Source organism: Ammospiza caudacuta, chromosome 18, assembly GCF_027887145.1.
Source record: "Ammospiza caudacuta isolate bAmmCau1 chromosome 18, bAmmCau1.pri, whole genome shotgun sequence".
In the NCBI taxonomy this organism is placed as follows: Eukaryota; Metazoa; Chordata; class Aves; order Passeriformes; family Passerellidae; genus Ammospiza; species Ammospiza caudacuta.
In genome coordinates, this window is record NC_080610.1 from 7,836,968 (window position 1) to 7,861,555 (window position 24,588).

At 44.8% G+C, this 24,588-nt stretch overlaps 1 protein-coding gene across 2 annotated transcripts; it reads left to right on the forward strand.

Moving 5' to 3' along the window:
- Window positions 1–5,900: 5,900 nt before the first annotated feature.
- Window positions 5,901–23,352, forward strand: TOP3B (DNA topoisomerase III beta). 2 transcript variants are annotated; one of them, XM_058816626.1, is made up of 17 exons: window positions 5,901–5,957; window positions 11,638–11,769; window positions 11,986–12,092; window positions 12,495–12,569; window positions 13,479–13,675; window positions 14,301–14,457; window positions 15,544–15,657; window positions 16,565–16,655; window positions 16,919–17,073; window positions 17,248–17,353; window positions 17,686–17,832; window positions 18,212–18,385; window positions 19,206–19,334; window positions 19,523–19,672; window positions 20,093–20,193; window positions 21,828–22,029; window positions 22,871–23,352. In XM_058816626.1, exons 2-17 carry the CDS (start codon window positions 11,643–11,645, stop codon window positions 23,350–23,352), a joined length of 2,514 nt encoding a protein of 837 aa, XP_058672609.1. In that variant the 5' UTR covers window positions 5,901–5,957; window positions 11,638–11,642. The 2 variants fall into 2 exon arrangements, with proteins under 2 accessions (XP_058672609.1, XP_058672608.1); XM_058816625.1 differs by lacking the exon at window positions 5,901–5,957 and adding an exon at window positions 10,712–10,976.
- Window positions 23,353–24,588: the final 1,236 nt, after the last annotated feature.

Sequence of the window (24,588 nt, forward strand, 5' to 3'; positions counted from 1 at the left end):
CACAGCAAAAGGGGAGCCTCAGAGCTCAGAGCACTTCTGCAGGTGAAGCATGAGACCAACTGTTCACTTCAGCTAAATTGTTCATTTAAGCTTGAGCAAAATTTCATCAGTAGGCAAAGTACCCTGCAGCCTTAGCAGAGGTATATTAACATGTCACTGGCTTTGTCAGAAATGAGCAATTTGCCCAAGAGTTTCAAATCAGTAACAGTCATGTGAGTGGAAAGATATTCAGCCTCCTAGGGACTGGCAGGTTACACACACTGCCTAGAGTTTACTTTCTTGCTCCTTCCCTAAAATGAGCAAGGAAGGAAAGGACAAATGTGAAAGAATAAACCTCAGAACTTCTTCAGTATTACTAAGGGTTCAGCATACAGCCAGGAGAGCAGAACCCACTCTTGGAGGACAAGTTGAGAGAGGGATGAGATGGGGCACTCCCTGGCTTCCCTGCAGGTTTCCCAGTCTGCCACACATTTCTTAAGTGGTGGGATGAGGTCCAAGCTGACCATCTCTCCTGCCTGCTGATTGGCACTGTCACCTCCCTGTACACACACACCAAAGAAACTGCAATAGCAAATAAGTACCTGGTCAAAATATGGGACCTACTTGTCTCTGTTGATTGAAGAGTGTAGGTCTGGCAGCCAGGACTCTCTGAGCTGTTGTGTCTGTAGATTCATCCCCTGTCTGATTCCTCTTCCAGCCTTCCCCAGCTCTAATCTGCTTGCTGTCCTTTCCTTTGCTGGAGTTGATTGCTCCCTTTATGGCGCAGTCTGATTTAGAAGAGCCAGGTCAGCTCAGCAAAGCTCTGCTGCTTGAAACTAACTCATCTCCTCTTGAATGCCACACAAGATGCTCAGCTCTTATACAGCAATAATCTCTAAAAGTCAGGAGGAGGCTGTGGAGATGAGAAATGAGGGCAAACCAGGAAACCTAGCTCTCAGCTGAGACACCAGCAGCTGGGAAAGGCTGTGTGCCCACAGCCTGGCTCGACTGCTTGTTGCTCATCAGAGTCCACAAGCACAGCAGGAGAAGAAAAGCCTTGGGGTTGCCCTGCCAGCCCCTTCCTGAGGAGGGATAGATAGAGGAGGATGTTTGTAGCAGCAGTTCTTGTATGAGTTTGTTGTCTCTAAAGTTTTCTCACTGGTGTTTTTCAAGTGCCAGAGCCTGGGCAGATTAACACAGGTCACAGCTGCCCTGTGTGGAGGTGTCACGTCATGCTGCCTGGTTTTTATACATGGGGCTTCTGTGATTTATTTGCTGCTTCTCTCAAAAGCTTTATTTCTCTCTAGCTGACTAAATTAATGTATTTGTAGTAGTTCAAAACGGGTGGCTAACAGCAGGCTGGGCCCCTGCAGAGCGGAGGAGGAGAGCTTTCCCCCTTCTGTCAGGAGAGAGGGGTCAGGAAGAGTCATGTGTCTGTCTGGCCTCTGCAGACTTTCAGGGCCTTTGTGATATTCTCCTGCTTTCCTCCTGTAGTTGCCATTGCTCTGCAATTTCCTGTACTGTCATACTTTTTTTTTTAGCTTTATTTTGATACTCGTTAAATCTGTGACTTTATTTTACTTTGCTCAAAGCTTTGTGTGGTGTGTGCCAGGGTTTTATCAGCTATAGTTAGTGCATTGGACTGACACTTACCCAAGGGAAAACCAAGGCTCCAAAGAGGAGGTTTTCCCATGAGTTTATACATAATATATGGGGTAAGAGCCAGGGAAGCTGTGGGCAAGGACAGGACCAAGTCACTTGGAAAGGCAGCTGTGAATGCTGTGTTCACAGCAATCCAGTCCAGAGCAGGGTGACGAGTCAGGCAGCAGAGTTGTGCCCAGCACCAGATTTCTGTACTGGGTGAAGCTGCTGCTGGACAGAAATAGAGTGGTTATACCTGCTCCACTGACCAGAGGGACATGAGACTGGAGACAGGTGAGTCCCACTAGCAAAAGTGAGTTTTACATCAGTGAGTCCCCAGTTACTTTCTTTCCTCCAGGAAGAAAAAAAAAAAATTTGTTTGCACAGTTTCAGTGGTTTTAAACATCTCATTGTGTTGCATCAGTCAAATGTGGGGATATGATAGATGGGGTGAAAAAGAAATGTGTGAGACAGAAAATGAAGAAAAGTGCCATCCTGTTAGTACAAATGATTCTGCCCTGGGCTGAAGAGGGCAGGAGAGAATGACAGACAAGGACTAAACCAGAGTTGAAAGGCAAATCTAAACTAGAGGAAAAAGGAGGGAGTGATTCTTCAGTAAAGGAAAAAAATATTAGGATCTGACCTAGATACAAAGATCATTCCCATCCTGCCCCCCATTTGCTGGGTCAGGAGAGGTAATGAGAACAAGAATGCTACAAAATTCTTCCAAGGTTTTGAGCCCACGTAAGGAGGCTCACCAGGAAACACGAGGTAGCTGTGCTGCACCACGGGTGAACTGGAGTCTGCCTGGGTACTGGGTCAGGTTCAGGGGATCTAAACCTGTTCACTGTGTGTCCCCATTCCTCAGCTCCTCACAACATCAGGGAAAGGCCAACAGGCAGAGGATGGTGTCTGTGGAACCACGGGTGACTGTTCTGGCAGCCTGCAAGTCAGAGGCTTTTACTCAATGCTGCCTTAACAGCAGCACCTCAGCTCCCACCGTGCTCAGGATCTGACCTCCTCTGTTCTTTTCATGTGCTTTTCCCCTGCCCTGGGAAGGGTCAGGCTCTTGCTGTTGCCCATTTCAAAATAAGGGTGTGTAGCTCAGCTGAACAATGTACCCTAATGACAAACTGCCAGTAGGTGATGAGTTTAAAAATATCAAGAGATATGATGAAAAACAGCAGAAGAATAGAACTAGGAGTAATAAAATGGGGCTGATAAAGGAAGAATCATCTGAAAAGTCTCCTGGGAGGTCTGCTATGCTGAGGCATGGCCTCTTGGATAAATGTGAGTCTTCCTATGAAACCATTTATAAATTATGTGAACTGTTTGCTTTTAAAAGCCTCATAGCAGAGACTGCTATCCATATCAAGTCACCTGTTAACTCTTGACATTTCCAACCTCTTTTCTTTGCCTGTTGCCAGCACCCTGATTACGAGGCTTTTTTACACTGATGAGTTATCTAGTCTTATCTGGCCCAGCAAGGTTTGCCCTGTATGGAGCTTATCCACAAGAAATTAAAAAAAAAGAATATTGCTCAAAATTCAAACCATTCTTCTTGGCCTTTGCTATTATGTTTGAATCCTGGACTTGAGGGAAAATTTTAAATATGTTCAAAGTGACAGCTAAATTCCAGCTTAATTTTTGAAAGTGACTTGGATATCTCATTCATGGTGAATTCAACCCATTTGAATTTGGGTCTTTTTAAATTCTGGACAAGGCTTGGATCACATCTCCAGGCCTGGGTCTCTGATTGTAACTGAATCCAGGTCTTTGTGCTTAAACTCTCTGGTGTGAACTGTGAAGGAAAAACATGCACATGGACACTGTTGATAAAACCTGTGGGTACTTGAGGGAGATCTGTTTCAGTAATGTTAGGGTTTTTTCATGGAAAAACATTTTACATTTGTTTTTTGCTGGTCTTTAGAGACTGACAGTGAACACAAACCCCCTCATATATAACAGGAAAATAAACCTTTTATCTGCTGGGTTTTTTTAAAACATGACACACAGCGCTCTTTACCATTCTGGAATTAGAGAAAGCATTAATTCGATCAATTTAAGTGATGAATGCCCACAAAATGAAACCTTTTTTTTTCCTGGAATGATGACCTTGGGCAGATTAGAGCAGCTAGGTAAGAAATCCAGCAAGTATTTATCAAAGGCTTCTAAGACAGTGCAAACTCTAGTGAGTTCAAAAGCAAGAGACTTTCAGTCTTCATACAACTGACAGGGTCATAGCGTCTCAAGAATGTCAGGAATCCATGTGGCTGTTCCATTAAACACCCCTGATTAGTGAATGTGCTGATAAACTTAGAGAGTCAGAGGTCAACATTTCGGAGCCCAAGGTACCCCAGGTATCTGAAAAAGTCTCCAGAATTCCCGTGCCTCTCGCCCAGTTAACCCCTTCCACCACAGCACCCACGGAGGCTTAAAAATGAGCATGTCACACACAGCATTTTCCAGACAATTCTGCAGAGATGTTGGGTTACTCTGAAAACTATGGAAAAATTACCTCAGGCACCTCCCATGGAAGTGTTCATGACAGCTGGCTGCTCTGTGATTTCAGGTGGAGTTCAGAGTCAGTAAATGTGTAAAACCCACGTTGCACTGGCTCATCCTGCTCCCTGCCCTGGGCTCTGGGTGATACCACGGTGGCAGCAGGCTGTGCATTAAACACCTCCAGAGCTACCACACTGCAAACATGACAGTGGGTTCAAAATACTCAGGAGCAGTCACACCACCCTGTCCCTGCACTGAGCTCTCTGCTCTGCTCAGGTTTTGTTGCAAGAGCTCCGGCTCTTACTCCTGCCAAGTGCCTGTGGCAGGCAATTGGGAAATCTGTGAAAATATGGGCTGTGTGCCTGAGCGTCGCTTTCGCAGGGCATTGCTTTAACTGCAGCACAATCAGGAGAGTCCCAGGAAGGCTGAATTATCCCAGCAGTTCCCCTGGGTGTTAGCCCATTTTCCAGGCAATTGCCCTAACTGGCAAGGTCCCTCCATGGGCGTTGTTTCTGCCTCAGTCTCCCAGGCAGGGATGCAGAGTTGAGCTGCTCCTGCGATAGATGGCTTTTCATTCCACGTGCTGATTATGAGCTGCTGGAGGCACTAAGCATTCGTGTCTGCTGAGGGCCACAGCGTGACCCCATCAGTTTCTTTGAAAATCAATAGGAAAAATGTTGGAGAATGCAAAGGAAGCAGGAACAGTCAAAGTAAAGACAAGTGATGTCCTGTAATGGCTGTAATGATTCTGAAACACGCAAGGTCACAGATAATCAGGAATCTAATTCTCCTTTGAAAGAATCTGTCAAGTTACTTCCCTACCTCAAAAACAACTGCTGATTGATGTTATTTATGGGCTAACAAACTCATTGAAGACAGTCTGAATGGAGGTTGTACAGCCTTTAGTATCCAGGTGGAGTTAGGTAGCCTCATCTGTAGAAAAAAAAAACAGGTAAAGAGATTTTCATTGTTGCAGTAAAACATGGATAGGATGCGTTTCAAAAAGTGCCAACATTGCTGCAAGCCAGAGCCACAATGCAGCAGTTCTGTTAATCAAACTCACAGCAATTTAGGCTTGAGAGATCTCCCTGTTTAGCTGCTTCACTGTGCTGCAGTTCAGAATTGTTGTGAAGTGAGGAAAAAAGACCCAGGAAGGATGGAGGTGCCTTGGGACTGGGCAGAAATGTGCAGGCAGGTCAGGGCTGGGCAGGCACTGGCATGAGCCTTACAGGAGGAGGCAATATTTGGGGCTCTTTCTCAGTGTAGATCGCAGGTAACACCTCAGGAGGAAGGTGTTGAGCTCTGCAGGCTTTATCTGGGAGGATTTTGAAGCCAGTTTGTAGCAACACACACCCCAACGTGCTGGCTAGAGCTGCAAAGCAGGACAATTTGTTTCCAACACCTAATGTCAAACCCCTTCTTCTCTGCCAGTTCTACCCAGGTGCTTTTTGGTTTTACTTCCTATTTACAGAGCAAGGGCAGAGCTGTTTCCTGTAGGAGTGCAGTAAAAGGTTTATCACAAGCAACTGGGTGGGTTGACAAGAGGGGCTCTTTTCCCTGGACTGTGTGTGTGCTTGGAGCTGGTGCTGAGGGAGCTGTGGCATGGATCCAGGTCCAAAGCAACCTCCAAACAGCACAGATGCAAGGCAAATTTGGACTTCAGCACGAGCGTGGGTGTCAGCTCAGAATGTATAATGCAAAATCAACTCACAGCTCAAGGGCCAGGGCCACAAGCAGGGAAGCAGCAACCCCACAACTTACAAATCTTGGGATTAGGCTGGATGGCAAAGTCAGCCAGCAGAAGGAAGAGGCCATATAAACTTCTCATGCAGGTATAATTTAACTGCATTGTAATTGTGAACTGCATTCTGACAGGTTTCTTGTATTGAGAGGTCTCAGGGTTTGTTGGGTTGGTTTTTTTTTAAAGCTGGTCCTTAATTTTTTTCACAGCTACTTCAACCTCAGCAAGCTCCTAGACCTGAGGGCAGATGGGTGGTCCTTCCAAAGAAAGAGCAGTGCACTTGTTTCGATCATTTTAACTTCAAAAATGTGGGGTAGAGAAAAGCCATAAGAAAATGTGGTTGCAACAAGAAGGAAAGAACATATGAAAATATGTGATGAGTGAGATGTGAAACTCAGGCAAAGATGAGATTTTGGCTGGCTCCAGCTGGATTCAGCTGGCCCTTAGCACAGAGGATTCAATGCAATTCAAAGAAGAAATTCCAAATTCCAAACACAATAAAAACTGCTATTCAAAATGAAGTTATTTCTGCAAAGTGACAGGCAAGAATTTACCTCAACTCTAATTTACACAATTTAGATATTTAGAAAGCAGAGACATGAATAGTGAGATAGACAGTAAACATTGTGATGTCTAAACCTCTCTGTATGGTTATAAATTACAAATTATGTATTTGCTCACATCTAAGGTATTATTTTTTGGCAGTGAGGTTGTTAATGGCATGCTCTTTTGTTATCTAGATTTTTCTATCACTTGAACAAGAACTTTGAAACTGCAAATATGGTCAATATCCAGTGCAGGCACAGCAGGGCCAGGGCACATGAGAGTCTGTTCTGCCAGAGCAGGGCTGGGGCTCTGACAGGACAACTGTCAACAGTCAAGGTCCAATGATGTGTTGTGTGCCACGTGTGTGCCTGTCCCAGCAATATCCTGTTTCACCAGCATTCACCCTTTTCTGTCCCTCCTATTATACAAAGCTGTTTTAAAGAAAAAAGTTTTTATAAGGGCACAAGCATAACTTTCACTCCAGCATGAAACAACACTTCACATGCTGGTGTTGCTTTGTATGTAGGAACTTTGTCTCCTTCTCCCCAGCACTGAAGTATCTGGAGCCCAGATTTGTAGTCAAGATTTCAGGCACATTTTTGTGGCCTCATAGTTCTTATTTAGTTTTTTTTGGTATTTTTTAAAGAAAAAAGCTATTTTAATAATCTGACCTGCATTTTAATAATTTCTAATGTCTGTGGTATCCATCCAGATGTGGCTTTGCCTGTCTGACCCTCCTGTCAATACTTATTAATTTCATGACAATCTTTTCAAGTGTGTTTGGAAACAAACAGGGAAAAGTTACTCTAAGGTCAAGAATGAGCCCAGGGAGGTGAAACAGGAATGATCATGCTCACTACAATAGAGAGTATGATATTTCTGCAGCTTTTTCTATCTTGCTCTCAAAGTGAGCTCTATGCATAGATCAGAACAGCATCCTTGAAGAGGGAAGTTACTACTTGAGTCCTGAAGTGAGAGGAGGAAGCAAGGCAAGTTACTGAAGCAAATCAGTGAGTCAATGCAGAGCAAGGAGGACCAGGGCTTTAATCCTTCAGGTCTTCTGATGGACAAATGAAACATGAATGTCTCAGTCAGGGTGAGGGGTTTGACTGCTTAAATAACAGTGCACTGGAATAACCTGGGGGAAAATTAATGTTGAAAAACTTGGAAGTCAAAAAGGCAGCAGGACTGGTGAGGCTGAAGTGCCCACGGTGTGCAAAGTGCTTAACCAGAATGGTGGTTTCTTGATTTGAAACACTTACCATGTTTTTGTAAACCAAAATGCTAATTATTTAAACCTAGAAACTTCATTTTCTTTGAGAAAACCACAGGAGAGTCTGCTTATTTGGGGGTTTCATTGTTCTGCCCTGTTGGTATAGCTGGAGAGACATCAGGTCTTCAAAGGAAAAGTGAAGGAACACCAGCCAGAGCTGGATGAAGTAAGGATGGGGTGTCAGTGGTCCTGGATGAAGCCTGCCCCAGCCCTGTGAGCAGCTGCAGTGCTGACAAACACGGACTCTTCTCCCTGGAGTTTCTCCTGTGGAAATGAGGGTGCTTGCCATGGGGCTGGGGATGTCTTTTTGGAGCCTTTTCAGTATGGTGAGAAGCACTTCTGAGTACAGGGCGGCCAAGCCTGGGCTGGCAGTAGCACAGAGCCTCTGCGAGGAGTGAGCGAGGCTCCGCGGGGCTCCCCGGGCTGGCGCAGCGGGCGGGAGCCCATCCCCGGGGAAACGCTGCGGCTCGGAGCGGAGCGAGAGCACCGGGGCTGAGCCGGGGGAACGGAGTGAGGGGTGATAGCGGTGGGATGGGGGTGGCAGAGGTGGCAGCAGTGGCAGCGGTGGGATGGATGACAGCGGTGGCAGCGGTGGGGTGTGTGGCAGCGGTGGGATGGATGACAGAGGTGGCAGCGGTGGGGTGTGTGGCAGCGGTGGGATGGGTGGCAGCAGTGGCAGCGGTGGGATGGGTGGCAGCAGTGGCAGCGGTGGGATGGATGACAGCGGTGGCAGCAGTGGGGTGTGTGACAGCGGTGACAGCGATGGCAGCGCGGGTCCCCGCCCGTCCCCGCCGAGCGCGGCCGCGCCCCGGGGCCCTTGGGCGGCTCCTGCGGCGGCAGCGCCCCCCAGCGGCCGGCCCGGCCCGCTCCCGGTCCCGCTCCCGGTCTGTCCCGGTCCCTCCCGCGCCGCCGGGACTGGCGCGCTCCGTGCCGGAGGGCTCGGAATGGGGTGAGGCTTTCCGGACAATTTTCAAAGCGCTTCAAGCCACTGTGTGTCCCGCTGGCCCCGCGGGGCTCGTAGGTGTCCGGCCGCGGGATCCCTTCTTGCGGGGAGCTCTGTGCGGCCGCAGGGAGCAGCCGCACGCGTCTGCGCCAGCCCAGGGGAGCGCGGGGACTCCCGAGAGCCCGGAGTCCCTCGGCCACGTGGGGGAGAGCCCCGACCGTGCTTTCCCGGGTGAACGCAAGTTGAAATTTCATGTTTCGTTGAGCATTCAAAGAAAAAAGGAAGGTTGGATTTTGTAGAGGGCTTTTACCAGAGGAAATGAAAAAATATGTATCTGACATATCTGAAGACTTGGTTTTAACTTGCATCCTGATTGTTCCAGATGTTCCCCAGATGTCAAAGGGAATCAGGCATTGAAACAGCAGAACACATTTTTTTTAATATGCTCTAACTTTAGTATTGCCAAAGAATTAAAAGACCTGGGTTTGTTTTGATTTTTCCTTTCGCTAACAACTTCAATGTCTATTAATTGTCTACTAATCAAATGGAAGGTGAATTAGTTCCTTTTTATTTCAGACAGCATGAGGTTGATATACATCTTGATCCTGGCTGCTTCCCAATCTCTTCTCTTTGGGTTTGTATGGTACTGAGCAGCTCTGGGAAAAGTGCTATAAACATTGGCAACGATCGATGCACAGCCACAGGGGTAAAAATAGAGAGATGAGCTCTTCCACAAAGTGCTTATAAAATCCATCAACTTGGGGCTTCCCTCTTTAGCTCTTCCCTTGACAGATTTCAGGATGTATGGAAGAATTGAAAGCTGTGGGAAAGGTTGGAAATAGCTTGAGCCCACTGACCAAATGTCCTTAACAGGGCCCAGCATCCCCAGGAAGCCACAGACAGGGCAAAGAGCCCCTCCACGACTCAGGGGGGAAGGAGCTGCAGCTCCTAGGGGCAAAATCCCCTGGGGCAGCCCTTGCCTTCTGCCTGGGGAAAGGTGGGATGAGGGAAGTGTGTGTTCTGCCTGGTCTGAACCTTCTCTTCCCACTGTCTTTTATCTTCTTTGTATTTCTGCCTAAGAGAGACATCAACGTTCAACTAAAATTTAATGTGTAAAAAACGCACTTTTTCAAGAACCATTAAATATTGTTTCCATTATCTCATTGGAGTGCAAGGGAACCAGGTGCTCTTAAGACTCCTAAGGTGAATTTATTTGCATTGAAGGAGATGCTGTCAGTGTCCGACACTCCTTGTAGTGTGTCAGGTCTACAGAAACTGGAACCTAAGTGACAGACTGGGCACAAGCACAGCGGTCCGTGTCGCTGGAACAGAGCAGATACAATTTGTGTGCGCGTTCTCTTAGAGGAGTTTGGTGATACACGTTCTGTGCATCTGTGTGGATGAAGGAGGGTGGCATCTGTGCACCGTACGGCACGGTACCAGCGCTTCCCGCGGCACAGCTTTGCACATGGGCTTCGGAAGGAAGGGGTGGCGATGTCGTTGTGCCCATGTCCTTGTGCCCATGTCGTTGTGCCCATGTCCTTGTGTCAGGCACCGTCAGTGACCCGAGCTGCGGCCGTGCCCAGCCCCGGGCCCGGTCCCCGGGAGCACGGGGGGTCGCGCCGCCCTGCGCCGCCAGGGGGCGCCGGAGCGAGCGGGCGCCCGCCCCGGGAGGGGTCTGAATGTAAGAAAGTATGAGTGCCTGAGTATATACATATATATATATATATATATATATATACACAAAGATATATGTGTGTGTGTGTGTACGTGTATACGTGTATCTGTATGAGCGTGTATATGTGTGTGGGGGTGTATGCGTGCAAATGTGTGTGTCCACGTGTGTGCGTACGTATATGTCTCTGTGTGTGTGTCCGCACATGTGTCTATGTGTGTATGTCTGTGTGTGTGTCCGTGTGTCCGCACATGTGCCTGTGCGTATATGTATGTGCGTCCCGCGCCCGCCCGCGCCGCCGCAGCCCTGCGGAGCCGCCCGCGCCTTCCGGCGCCGTGACCCGGCAGTGACGCGGCCATGGCCGCCCGCTGAGGCGCGGAGCGCGGCCGAGCCGGCGGAGCTGGGCGGGCGGCGACTCCTCGGCGTTGGCGCTGTGTGCTCGGCGCTCGGGTGGAAGCGGGTGCGGCCGTGCCCCTCGGCCGGGGCTGCGGGTGCCGGAGCGGGCGGGCGGGCTGAGCTGCGCTCCGTCCCCTCAGGCGCGGGAGCCGCCGCGCCCCAGCTCCGCCGGGCCGTCCCCGCGGCTCCGCGCCGCAGCGGCCGAAGATGAGGACCGTGCTCATGGTGGCGGAGAAGCCGTCCCTGGCGCAGTCCATCGCCAAGATCCTCTCCAGAGGTAGGGGAGGCGGGCGGGTGCCGGTGCCCGGTGCTGAGCCGGCGGCACGGGGAGCTCTCCCGGCACGGCCGGAGCTCGGGGATGTGTGCGAGCTGCCGGGGCTGCTGTCAGTGCTGTGAGGGGGAGAAACAACCTGGGCAGCGGCTTGGTTGTCTTGGGGCCGGAGCCTCCTGTCCGATGGCTTCGGACAGGTTCATTAAAGAACGGGATGTCCCATCACGTTCAGATTGGTTTTATGGATCCCTGTTTAATCCAAGAATAAAGGAATCTAGTTTCAATATTTTGTGTAGCTCTAGAGTGCCTTAGAGCGGTGTCTGGAAAGTGCCAGTCAAGTAGCAAGTTGCTGTTCTGAGATTTTTGAAGTAAAAGTTTCATAAATCTGGAAAATAAAATAAATTGATTGTGTGTGATCTAGAAAATTGACTGTATTTTTGTAAGGCATCATAGCCTGGTGGAGATAAATTGAAGAGGAAATATACTTTAGGAAAGCCCTGAATTGATACTTAATTAAATAAAAGTTTGATCAATGAATAGAGTTTTGTGATCAGGAAGACCCTAGCTGTAAGATCTAAGAGAAGTGGGATGTAACTTCACATAAAACAATTTGTTTCACTAGCTGGGGTTTTTTAGCTCATTAATATTTATGATGCTGTTTCCACAGGGAACATGTCCTCTCGCAAGGGACTCAACGGTGCCTGCTCTGTGCACGAGTACACCGGGTCCTTCATAGGACAGAGTGCCCACTTCAAGATGACATCGGTGTGTGGTCACGTCATGACTTTGGATTTCATAGGTATTTGCCTGCTCAGATGTTTTAACTAATATGGCTTGTAGAGCTGCCAGGTACTTCAGAAAAAGCTGAGAGGTGCCTTGGTGTACAGTAAAGCAATATATGATAGTGTAGAAAATTTTCCATAGAAATTTTGGAAGCCAAGTGTTTTGCAAAATAAAGCTGTTTGTTTTATAAATATTTCTTCAGAGCTCCACTTAATATACTTTTGCTTTTCAGGAAAATATAACAGCTGGGACAAAGTGGATCCAGCAGAACTTTTCAGCAAAGCTCCCACAGAAAAGAAAGAAGCTAATCCCAAACTGACCATGGTGAAGTTTTTACAGGTACTCTTTCTTATGAGTTATCATTTTCTATGTTCCTAAATAAGAATTCCTCCAGGGAGTGGCTCTTTGTCACAGTTAGATCTATTTTATTAACATAGTAGAAATAATTTTTTTTTCTTGTTCTTACACTGTCTGAAATCTTTGTTAAATTTACTTTTCCCATTGCCTTCTGAGTTTTGTGACAGTTGATATCCTGCTTCTCAGAATTGGAGCACTGAATGCCAGCTTAGCTTTAACAGCCAGTGCAAGGCACAGCTTATAAATGCCTTCTTTAAAATAAGTCTGTGTTGGTTACTGCTCACACTTCACACACCTGCTGAAACCAGAAAAAGAAATGTATAGGTAGGGAGGAGGGAGGTGTTTTTTTGAGATACTGAAGAACTGTGCTAATTTTTCTCACAGGTGGAGGCAAGAGGCTGTGACTGTATTGTCTTGTGGTTGGATTGTGATAAGGAAGGAGAAAACATCTGTTTTGAAGTAAGGTTTCCATTTTTAAGACTCGCAACACCGTAATATATGTCTGACAAGACTACTAATGCATTGTTTTATGAGTATACAGTAAAATTCAAACTAAAGTTGAATAAAGTTTTAAAGCCATAGAGGGCTTTGGTGGAAAAACTCATATGCTTTTAAGTCTGTAAGATGTCAGTTAAAGAGTATAAATGAATTTCAGGGATGTTGCTCATCTCAGAAGAACAATCAGGCCTCTTAAATGTTAGAACATTCCAGTGCTTCAAGAACTGGTCTGTATTCCACAGCTGGAGTAGTTATTTTTATGTCCTTGTAAAACTTCATCTCTGTTATCTTCTGTTTATTAAGCAGCTAGATGCCTTAGAGCACAGAAGCTGCTTGCAAGTGTAGGCATAGTGCAGAAATTTGGCCTCTGCACATACAGCATAGAACAAAAACTTGGCTAGGATTTTTAAAAAATATCCTATTCCCAGAAGTCTACATGAAGAGTATTTGTTTGGAGGGGTTTTTTTAGATTAAAGAAACACATTTTATGAAGTGATTGTTGTAAGTTCTTTACATACCCCTGTATCATTACTTGTGCCTTAGCAATGAGTAGAATAAACCCAGATAGACACTGGTACATGTTCACCAAAAGGTGCTGCAGCTGCATTGGTGAGTGTCATTGCCCTTAGCCAAAAATAGTGATTTGCCCCCAGCAGTTGCTGTATAGTAAATGAACCCTTCAGTTTTGTTAATTCTTCATATGCTTTTGAGTGGATGGACAAATGCTGCTCTGGAATATCAGTTAATGTACTGGCATGACATCTTGCAGTGACACAGAAACAAATATTTTGTAGAGAATGTTTTTTTATCTTTAGAGAGAAAGCCTTTATCCTTCACATCCTCTTTAAGTATGCTTGTGATTTTCCTTAGGTTCTTGATGCTGTTCTGCCTGTCATGAACAAGCCCCGTGGCACGGAGAGGACAATTTACAGAGCTAAGTTCAGTTCCATCACCGACACCGACATCTGCAACGCCATGAATCACCTGGGAGAGCCCAACCGCAACGAGGCTCTGTCCGTGGATGCCCGCCAGGAGCTGGATCTGAGGATTGGCTGTGCCTTCACAAGGTGACAGCACAGCCTGCAGACAAAGCCTGCAGGTTTCGGAAAGGCTCAGGAGTGGCTCTGTGCCCTCGTGGTTTAACCCCACCCAACCACTCACTGGAGTGGGGAAGAGTTCTGGGTGGGTACGAGTGGGAAAAGTCATGGCTTGAGAGAAAGTCAGTTTAATAGGTAAACAAAAGCTGCACAAGCAAAGCAAAATGAGGAATTAATTCACCACTTCTCAGGGGCAGGCAGTTGTGCAGCCATCCCCAGGAAAGCTGGGCTCCATCACCCGTTATGTGTACTTGGGAAAACAAATACCATCACCTCAAGTGTTCCCCCCCTTCCTCCTTATTCCCCCAGCTTTATATGCTGACCATGATGTCACATGATCTGGAATATTCCTTTGGTTATTCAGCTGGGATCAGCTGGTCCTGGCTGTGTCCCCTTCCAGCTCCTTGTGAGGCAAAATGATTATATATAATTAGCTGTAATTTCTCAGAATGGTCTTTTCCTAATGCCTGAATGATTTTATAGATTACTCATATTTTGTGCATGTATGATGACAAAAACTTCTGCTTTTCATGGGAATGAGGATATTAATGTGTACATTTCTCATTTGTTTTTTTTCCCCTTGCCTTTCTCTTAGGTTCCAGACTAAATATTTTCAGGGAAAATATGGGAATTTAGACAGCTCCCTCATCTCCTTTGGGCCATGTCAGACCCCAACACTTGGATTCTGTGTTGAGAGGCATGACAAAATCCAGTCATTTAAGCCTGAGACTTACTGGGTGTTGCAAGCTAAAGTAAGTTTTACAGTACTTGAGTTTACAAAAGAAGTGCATTTGTATTTTGTTCATTCATAATTTCTTAGCTGCTGACAAGAATTCACAATGCCTATAGTTTACTCATGTGTTCTCATTCTGTTCACATGTGTGTCACCACTCTCAAGAACAGATTCCAGGATGTCAGTTTTGCATTAGAGTGCTTATTGTCTGCTGCTTATAAGAATTCTTCAGTGCTAATCATCTAAGCTTAGATTCTGCCAAAAAAACTGCTTAAAACGGTGCTCTTTTGTTCCCTGGGGTCCTTGGACTGACTGTTGTTAATTTGAATCCAGGAATTAATTAGCCTGCCAACAAACATTGGCATTGCTGAGTATTGGAATTTTAAAGCAAATAAAATGCTCATTGTGTTAATTGGCAATTGAGTCCTCAGAGTACTTTGGCAGCTTGGAGTGGTTTTACAGCCTTGCTGCTGTCCAAGCTCTGGGAGCAAACCAACAGGGTTTTATGGCTTGTGATCACAAGGATTTTTTAAGCACATGAGGGATTAATGGTAAAAATTTGCCATTTTTGTATTTTAAAAGTAAAAAAAAGGTGAAATCTAGCATCTGCTGTCATCTGTTGTGATGTGTCTTGTGTCCTGCTAGGAAACACTTGGTGCTGTTTACAGAGAGGTTTGTGCTCTCTCATGTTGGTCACTTCATACTAATTTTTGTACATGGGGCTGAAAACATAACCTAGTTACAGTTTAATACAAAAAATTGAGTCTGCTAAATCAGAATGGTAAACTTTGAATTTTTGCCTATTTCAGTCTTTACTGTTCCCAGCACTAAACAAGAACAGTATTTCAGTTCAGTCAGGAATAGTTCTGGTCATTCCCCAAACCCCAGAACCCCAAGTGCTCCACCCTTCACAAAAGCCCCCCCAAAAAAGAGTAAAACTGCATGTTTGGGCACTGGTGTCCTGGGGTGGGTTTGTCCTACATTTGTTCTAACAAATCCTATGTGTCCTAGGATTTGCTTGCTGGACTCTTTTTGGGAATATGCATTCTCACACTTGTAGGAGTAAAGTTGGTGGGAACTAATTTTTTTTGTTTTTGACCAATAGGTGAACCCTGAAAAAGACAGTTCTCTCACTTTGGATTGGGATAGAGTGAGGGTGTTTGATCGTGAGGTTGCTCAAATGTTCCTGAACATAACAAAGATGGCAAAAGAAGCAAAGGTAAGAATATTATCCAAGTGCCAGTAGATCCATATTTCATTTAAAGGAAATACAATTTAATATTTCATTTGCTGTGTGTTGAGACTTTTGGTCGTTTTTTAAGGAGTGTAGAATATCTGTATTTTGATTTTTATTTCATTCAGCTTTATGTAAATGAGAGTAAAAGGCAAGAGATTTTTTTTTTTGTTTTAGATTGTACTGTGCTGGTGTGGTCATCTCAGCAGAAGCCTCTTCTTAGTATTGACTTTGGGAATGCTCATCACTCATGATAGGAACTCTTCATTACTAAACCTGCTAGGAAATACTGTTCAGATGTCTCCAAGCAGACCTCTTATTTCCCATGAGATATTGAATAAATTGGAATTTAATTATGTGTAGGGCAATATTCCTGCAGTTAAATATTTAATTATGTGTATGGTGCAGTCTTTATAGCCAATTAACTTATACTCTGCTTTGTTCAATACTTGTTTGACAGTGTGTTTGGATTTAAGTGCTTATAGACATCAAGGTTCAAAGACTGCTTGAAGCTTTTAAAAATCTGCATTCTTATAGTCAGGACTGTTGCTTGGAATGAGCACTAAATCCTTGTAGCACTGAAAGTAGGAGCTGCTGAGGTAAGTGGGAAGTAAGGACAGCAATAAGCTGCCTTGCTGTGTTCTCAGTTAGTTACAGACCTGATCTAGTCCTGGCACAAAGGGACTTTCAGACTTTGAATTTAGAACTTGATAAAATTATCTCCAGTCAGATTTTCTGAAGTAAAAATATACTGGTGGTTACTGTTTTAAGGGAACAAAGCAGATATTATAAGAATAGACAACGGTACGTTATGATACATATTTATAGACATTATTAAAATTATGCATTTACCAAATGTCAGAAGTTTTACTGTGAAAATGCTCTTTTCTAGGTAGAATCTGTGAGTAAAAAAGAGAAGGTGAAGCAGAGACCACTGGCTCTGAATACAGTAGAAATGCTCCGAGTGGCCAGTGCTGCTTTAGGTAGGTACAAAAGTTCAGATTTTCACACTGTTTTAAAGCAAAGTATTTTGGCTTCTCAAACAAAACAAATAATACATCATTTTGGGCAAAGAACCAAGTTTAGAAAGTTGCTTGTCAAAAGTGAAATGTTTGGCAAGATCAATTGTATGGAAAGGACAAATCATAATGTATTTAAATACTTGGGTAAGGTGTACATCCAGGTGCAGCAAACCATAATCACAGGGATGTGTATATGATTTTTGTTTTCTCCTGTCCCTTCTCAGGAATGGGTCCCCAACATGCCATGCAAATAGCAGAACGTCTGTACACTCAGGGCTACATCAGCTACCCTCGAACAGAAACCACCCATTATCCAGAAAACTTTGACCTGAAAGGATGTTTGAGACAACAAGCCAATAACCCTTACTGGGCAGAAACTGTGAGTACATGAAGCAAAAGCTGTACTGTCATTCTCTAGTCGGTTTCAGACTAGATCTTGCTTGGTGTATTATGACCTGTAGGCCTTTAGAAACTTTAAATATCTCTAGTTTCTTTTATTTATGTTGTATTGTTATGGATTTGATATGAGTAAGCCATTTCTTCCTTCACCCAGGTAAAAGTATTGCTATCAGAAGGCATCAATCGTCCCAGGAAAGGCCATGATGCAGGAGACCATCCTCCCATCACCCCAATGAGAGCTGCAACAGAAGCAGAATTAGGTACAGGCAAATTCAGTAGTATTGGGACACTGTGTGAGGAAATCAGTCCCTTGAGGTGTAAGGTGCCAGTTTCAAAATCACCGAGATGCAACAAAAAGTAAAATTATTTGAATGGCAAGAAGTGAGGAGAGAGCAAACTTGATCCTCACTGAAACTTCTGGTGACAGTGAAGTTCAGAGCTGCTTCAGCAGTTGATCCTTGGGACTACAGTACTGCCAAGAAAAAGAAAACAACTAATACCTATGTTTCTAGGAGAAATTTGTCCCAGAATAGCAGCTCCCAAGTGCTGAAGTTTGGTTATATTTGGTGGCTGAGGTGTTGTTTCTCCCCAGGTGGAGACGGGTGGCGACTGTACGAGTACATCACTCGGCACTTCATTGCCACTGTCAGTGCTGACTGCAAGTACCTGCAAACCACCATTTCCTTCAGTATTGGCCCTGAAAGATTTACCTGTGTTGGAAAGGTGGTAACTTCACCAGGTAAGACAAATCAGAAGAAAGTATTAGCTGCAGATTAATTTTTTTTCCTCATTAATACACTGAATGGATATAAAAGTGAAGCTCTGGGGACAATTGCAATTGTGAAGACTTTTTTGAGTTCTCAAAACCAGAGACCAAATCTTGTCCTAATTTTCATATTTCAGTTATGATAGAAAAAGTGTTATTTTTCATGTAGTAGTCTCAAAGACTTAATGCCACATTTGCCAGTGTGAAGACCAGTCTTTTTGCAAACAGTAACTGCCTTTTAGGGGATAAATTACACAAAGGCAGAAGTTTATTCTTGGGCCTCTGTAAAAACAATGCAGCAGCACTACTGAGACTTTTATGGTAAACTGGCAAGTCGTTTCTTTACTTACAGGGTTCACAGAAATTATGCCATGGCACAGCATCCCATTAGAAGAGAGCCTTCCCCACTGTGAGAAAGGAGATCTTTTTCCAGTTGGTGAAATAAAGTTACTGGAAAAGCAAACCAGCCCTCCTGATTACCTGACAGAAGCAGAACTGATCACTCTGATGGAAAAGCATGGCATTGGTAGGAACTTGCATAACTTCCATTGTTCTGCAGTACCTCCACCAAGAGTGCAGAGTCTGAGTCACTCCTCTGCACTGTCTGTGTCAGTGATGAGCTCTCAGTGTTCATTTGTATATGTACACTGATCATCTCTTTCCCTTTAAACCACCATGCCCATAGCTCCCCTCAGCAGATGGTAGATTGTTTCTTCCCCCACGTTCCTTTCCCTTTCTTATCCTTATTTTGAGCAGTTTCTGGTTTCTGGCCAAACATTTCTGGCCAAAGCAGTATCCTTTCATAACACATCCCTGTCACTTCTCTGTCAGAAAGAGCTGATGTGTGGAAGGAAGCACCTCCTCATTCTTAGGAATGATTTCTTGTCTTCACACTTGCTTTAGCTTTGCTCTCTTCAGTAATCCTTCTGTATCCTATTATACAATTTACCACAATTCTACTTTCCTTTATCAGTCTGACTTGTTTATTTTAATGTATTTTCATTAATTTGCCCCATCAGAGCAAACACAGTCTCTTACTCTAATGTGTTTTTCCAGAGTAAATAACTGAGAATAGGTGTCTTCCCAATAGTAATTCCTTGGAAGAGATGAAAGGATTAAGGTTAAACCATATGTTTCAGACTTACCAGAATTGCAAAGGAACATCAGAGTTACTAGAGAGGGAGAAGTTATGCACTGGAAGTTGGGTAACAGTAAGAAGGTATCTGAATTTAAGCAGTCTTAGGAGCTCTGTAATTTGACATTAAACCAGAGAAGCTAGAAACAAGTAATTTGTTGAAAACTCTTTTTTGTTCAGTGTGGATATATTGTTTTCCTTTGTGTGGCAGGAACTGATGCCAGTATTCCAGTCCACATTAACAACATTTGCCAGCGAAACTATGTCACAGTGGAGAGTGGTCGGAGACTGAAGCCTACAAACCTTGGCATTGTTCTGGTTCATGGTTATTACAAAATAGGTCAGTTAAATGCTCTTCCCTTTCCATCCTCTTCCCTTCCTTTCCCTTTACTATATCAACGGCTGATGTCAATGTCTAAGTAACATTTCTGTCTCAAATAATGCTTATTTTGATGTCAGTTTAGGTATGAATGGTTTCCTACCTCCATTTTTGACCTTTCATTGCTGCTGTGTCTGGTTTCCTGTTAGATGCAGAACTGGTTCTTCCTACAATCCGCAGTGCTGTAGAGAAGCAACTCAACTTAATAGCTCTGGGTAAAGCAAATTATCATCAGGTCTTGGAGCACACCCTTGACATTTTCAAAAGGAAATTTCACTATTTTGTGGATTCTATTGCAGGTAAAACTTTCTACATGTGAAGTTCCCTACAATTACTTAGTTGTTGCATAGAAAATATTTATATATTAGGCCCTTTTCAGAGGTTTAGGCTTTCTGAAAAGTTGTGCCAGGACTGGAAGTTTCCAGTCAAATTAATTTGCTCTCCAAAGGGAGGTGGACTGAATCATGTCTCCAAAACTCTACTTCAGGTTTATTTTGTGCCTGTGCAGTGGTGAATTTTTGAAAACTTGAGGTTAGCTGAACCTGTATGTTTGTGCATGCTCAGTGCAAAATGCTTTGTATTTGTCTTTGTAGACAAGGAAGAGCATTGTGAGTAAAATATTTTCATTCTCACTTCTTCACAGGTCTAGAGGTGATTTTGTGCAAAGTTTCCTCTTAAGAACTAGAATTCTAATCTAAGTGTGATTATTCCTTTTGCAGGTATGGATGAACTGATGGAAGTGTCTTTTTCACCCTTGGCTGCCACAGGCAAACCCCTTTCTCGCTGTGGTAAATGCCATCGATTCATGAAGTACATTCAGGTCAGTTTACCTCATACTTTGAACTGGAATTTCACTTGCTGGCACACTGAGTATAAACTTCTTTTCTATTATTGAACTTCAGTTCAAATGTGGTCATCACAAGTTCCTTTCTAAAACAAAAAGGCTGATAGAGTTTGCCTTGGGGAACAAACCAGAGAGCAGCTCCAGCTGGGTTTCACAGAATCACAGAAATTCAAGGTTGGAAGAGACCTGTAAGATCATCAAGTCCAACCCATGTTCTAACAATTCAACTAGATCATGGCAGCAAGTGCCACATCCAGTCTTTTTTTGAACTCTTCGAGGGATGATGACTCCACCACCTCACTGGGTAGATGATTCCAGTATCTGACCACTCTTTCTGTAAAATACTTCCTTCTTAATTCTAGCTTGCATCTCCCTTGACGCAGCTTGAGACTGTGTCCTCTCGTTCTATCTGTTGTCGCCCGGAGAAAGAGACCGACCCCCAGCTCACCACAGCCACCCTTCAGGAAGTTGTAGAGAGTGATGAGGTCGCCCCTGAGTCTCCTTTTCTCCAGGCTGAACAACCCCAGCTCCCTCAGTCGTTCTTCATATGGCTTGTACTCCAAGCCCCTCACCAACCTCGTTGCTCTCCTCTGGACACGCTCAAGCAGCTCAACGTCCCTCCTAAAGTGAGGGGCCCAGAACTGGATACAATACTCCAAGTGAAGCCTCACCAGTGCCGAGTACAGGGGAAGAATGACCTCCCTGCTCCTGCTGGCCACACCATTCCTGATACTGGCCAGGATGCCATTGGCTCTCTTGGCCACCTGGGCACACTGCTGGCTCATATTCAATCGACTGTCAGCCAGCACCCCCAGGTCCCTTTCCACCTGAGCACTGTCCAGCCATTCCGTCCCCAGCTTATATCGGTGCAGGGGGTTATTGTGGCCGAAGTGCAGGACTCGGCACTTGGACTTATTGAAGTTCATCCCGTTTGATTCTGCCCATCCATCCAACCGTTCCAAATCTCTCTGCAGAGCCCTACGTCCCTCTAGCAGATCTACACACATTCCCAATTTAGTATAATCAGCAAATTGACTGATAAAAGACTCTAAACCCTCATCCATGTCGTCAATAAAAATATTGAACAGAACTGGCCCCAACACAGACCCCTGAGGGACACCACTGGTGACTGGTCGCCAGCTGGATGCAACACCATTCACCACCACTCTCTGGGCCCGGCCATGCAGCCAGTTCTGAACCCAGCAAAGGGTATTCCTGTCCAGACCACGGCCTGCTAGTTTGTCTAGGAGTAAGCTATGGGAGACAGTGTCAAAGGACTTGCTAAAATCCAAGTAAACAACATCTACAGCCTTCCCTGCATCCACTAGCTGGGTTACCTGGTCATAAAAGGTGACCAGGTTAGTCAGACATGATCTACCCCTCCTAAATCCATGCTGGCTGGGTCTGATACCCTGGCCATCCTGCAAATTTTGCATGATGGTGCATAATATAAACTGTTCCATTATTTTGCCAGGTATAGAGGTCAGGCTGACTGGTCTATAATTGCCAGGATCTTCCTTTGCACCTTTTTTGTGAATGGGTATCACATTGGCAAGTTTTAAGCTCTGCTGACCCTGCAGTTGCTCAGAAGATTTGTGTTCTGTTTCCAGGCCAAGCCGAGTCGCCTGCACTGCTCTCACTGTGATGACACCTACAGCCTCCCCCAGAATGGTACCATTAAACTCTACAAGGAGCTGCGTTGTCCCCTGGATGACTTTGAGCTGGTGCTGTGGTCATCTGGGTCCAGAGGAAAGAGCTATCCACTGTGTCCATACTGTTACAACCATCCTCCCTTCAGGGACATGAAAAAAGGTAGGAGCTGTGCAAACATGTAGGTATCATCCTCACTTGAAATAAATTAGGTACAGTCTATACAATGGGCTTTTTAGGAGTTTTAAAATCAGTGTTGCTTAGTATGAAGTGCTGTTCAAATTAGGCTCTGGATACCTAAAATTCATGTTAAACTTACTGACCAAAATGTATTAGTTAACAAATTTTTGAAGGTTTTTTTTTTATTTGAAGAAGTAAGAAAATAATTTACCTGCATGCCCTGTAGGTGACCTTCACAACACTCAGCATACAGTGAAAGACACCAAGATACTAATGCCTTGCAAATTTGAGTAGGCTTGGATAGGAGTATAAACAAAGACCAGGTCTTGGGAATGTTCTGATAGAGATAAACGATGTGTTAAAAGCTGTTAAAGGACATAAAAAGAGGTAGACTTTGCAGTTAGTTTAGTGTCTGTGGGACTGAGACTTAAAGTAGTGCACTGAAGCTTTTCAGCATCTTTTTATTACCATCTTTTAATTAAAAATATCTTGGACCAACAGTGAGTAATTCAAGTATAAAATAACAGTTAGGCAGGAGCCATACATTTAATTGAAAATGTAATGAGTTTTCATCACTAATCTGTCTAAACTGCCTATACTGTACAGTGGCAGTATATGGCAATTCTGAAAACCATTACAGGAAAATTTTTCAGCAGGGGATTATTCTGAAACTGAAAGGCAAGTTGCCATTTTGGGAGCAGTTCCATTCTTCAGTGATTTAGAAAATGTACAGTATTCTCAAGTGTCTCTGGCTTCTGTGTCTCACTTCCTTCAAACTGGGTAGTGAGCTGAAGGGCGGTGTGGTTTCACTCTTCTTCCTCAGGAATGGGCTGTAATGAGTGCACCCACCCCACGTGCCAGCACTCCCTTAGCATGCTTGGAATTGGGCAGTGTGTGGAGTGTGAGAACGGGGTTCTGGTGCTGGACTCGACCTCGGGCCCCAAGTGGAAGATGGCCTGCAACAAATGCAACGTGGTCGTGCACTTCTTCGAGAACGCCCACAAGGTGCGGGTGTCGCCCGAAACGTGCGACTTGTGCGAGGCAGCGCTCGTGGACGTGGATTTTAACAAAGCCAAATCCCCCCTACCTGGAGATGAGACCCAGCACTCAGGCTGTGTGTTCTGTGACCCCGTGTTTCAGGACCTGGTGGAGCTGAAACACGCGGCCATGAGGCACCCCATGCACCGTGGGGGACAGGGGAAGCGGCAGGGGCGGGGAAGGGGAAAAGGCCGGAGACCTGGAGGAAGGCTCAACCCAAAGAAACCCAAGGACAAAATGGCAGCTCTGGCTGCTTACTTTGTATAATGGCTACACAGCAGGAAAATAAACTTCTTATAAAAATGTATTTCTCTTTGAGTTCTTTTTTAAGGATCTTTGATGTTTCATTGCTTTCCTGTTCTTAGAACGGTTAACACCTTAGGTTGCTCCCAAAACAAACTATTCTGGATGATCTGTCAGTAACTGAGTAAGCCTTTAAGCTTTTAATTGGGATTCATTGATACAATTAGAGCTCACAAACAATAGGGAGACTCAAGAAGTCTGCTTGGACTGTTAACTGTGGCTAATAGAAAGGAAATGGAATGTCTCTTCTGACATTTCTGGGGCCTTTGTCAGCAATGCTAGTGCCAGGAATATAAGAACTGATTAAGATCAGTGTTATGCTGGCATAGGCTTTAAGTGTGGCATGAGACTTGCTTCATCTGACTTTGAATCTTCAAAAATAATAAATGATTAGTAGCTGTCAGATTTTTAAATTACATATGCAATAGCAAGAGCGCTGCTTTAAGTCTGTCATTCTGCTGCATAAGTGAATAATGCCAACAGACATACAAAATGGAAATTGTAAATGTGAAGGGGAATATCTGCCTTGAGCAGTGATTCCCAAATTATGGCCTGCACAGACAAGTTAGTATCTCACAGTTAATGGGGCCCAGTGAAATGAGACTTTCTCCTGCTGCTGGAAGACAGATTGAGTATGCATGCTGGTTTATTCCTCTGTGGTCACACAGCAGATCATGTCTGACAAAGCACAGTTTGTTCTGTCTGTTCCTGGCAGTCATTTCAGTGTTGACTAGTTTTGGTGTCAAAAGGAGGGTGTCGTCGTGCTTTGGTGTGGAGCTGTATCTAACCACCTCAGCACTGGATGCCACATTGCAAAATCTCATTGTACAAATATATAAAATACTCTCTCCTTTCTTTCCATGGGCTCGTGGCTGAGCATGTCTGGTCATCTGGTCAAGTACAGTTTGTGTCACCAGTTTCAGCACTAGTTATGTTCAGATGGGAGGAGAAAAGACTGCTGAATTTCAACTCAGAATGTGCAGAGAGTGACCTGACATGGGATGCATTGGCAACAGAGAGGTAAAACAAGTCCCTACAAAGGTAATTTATAACTCTGCTGTTTTAGTTGGCAAAGTGTGTGCATTTACTGAACCAGAGAACACAGCCCAAATACCACAGCACCAAGCCTGTTCCTCTGATCAAATGTTTGTTTATACACTTACAGCTCAAACATGAACTGTGTTTTACAGTACTGCTTAG

Excerpts from the sequence above, each read along its gene's own strand:
- TOP3B (XM_058816625.1), top strand. The coding sequence starts at position 10,907 with ATGAGGACCGTGCTCATGGTGGCGGAGAAGCCGTCCCTGGCGCAGTCC. Across the intron at positions 12,093-12,494 it reads CCATGGTGAAGTTTTTACAG|GTGGAGGCAAGAGGCTGTGA; the intron begins GTACTCTTTCTT and ends TTTTTCTCACAG. Across the intron at positions 22,030-22,870 it reads CTTCAGGGACATGAAAAAAG|GAATGGGCTGTAATGAGTGC; the intron begins GTAGGAGCTGTG and ends CTTCTTCCTCAG.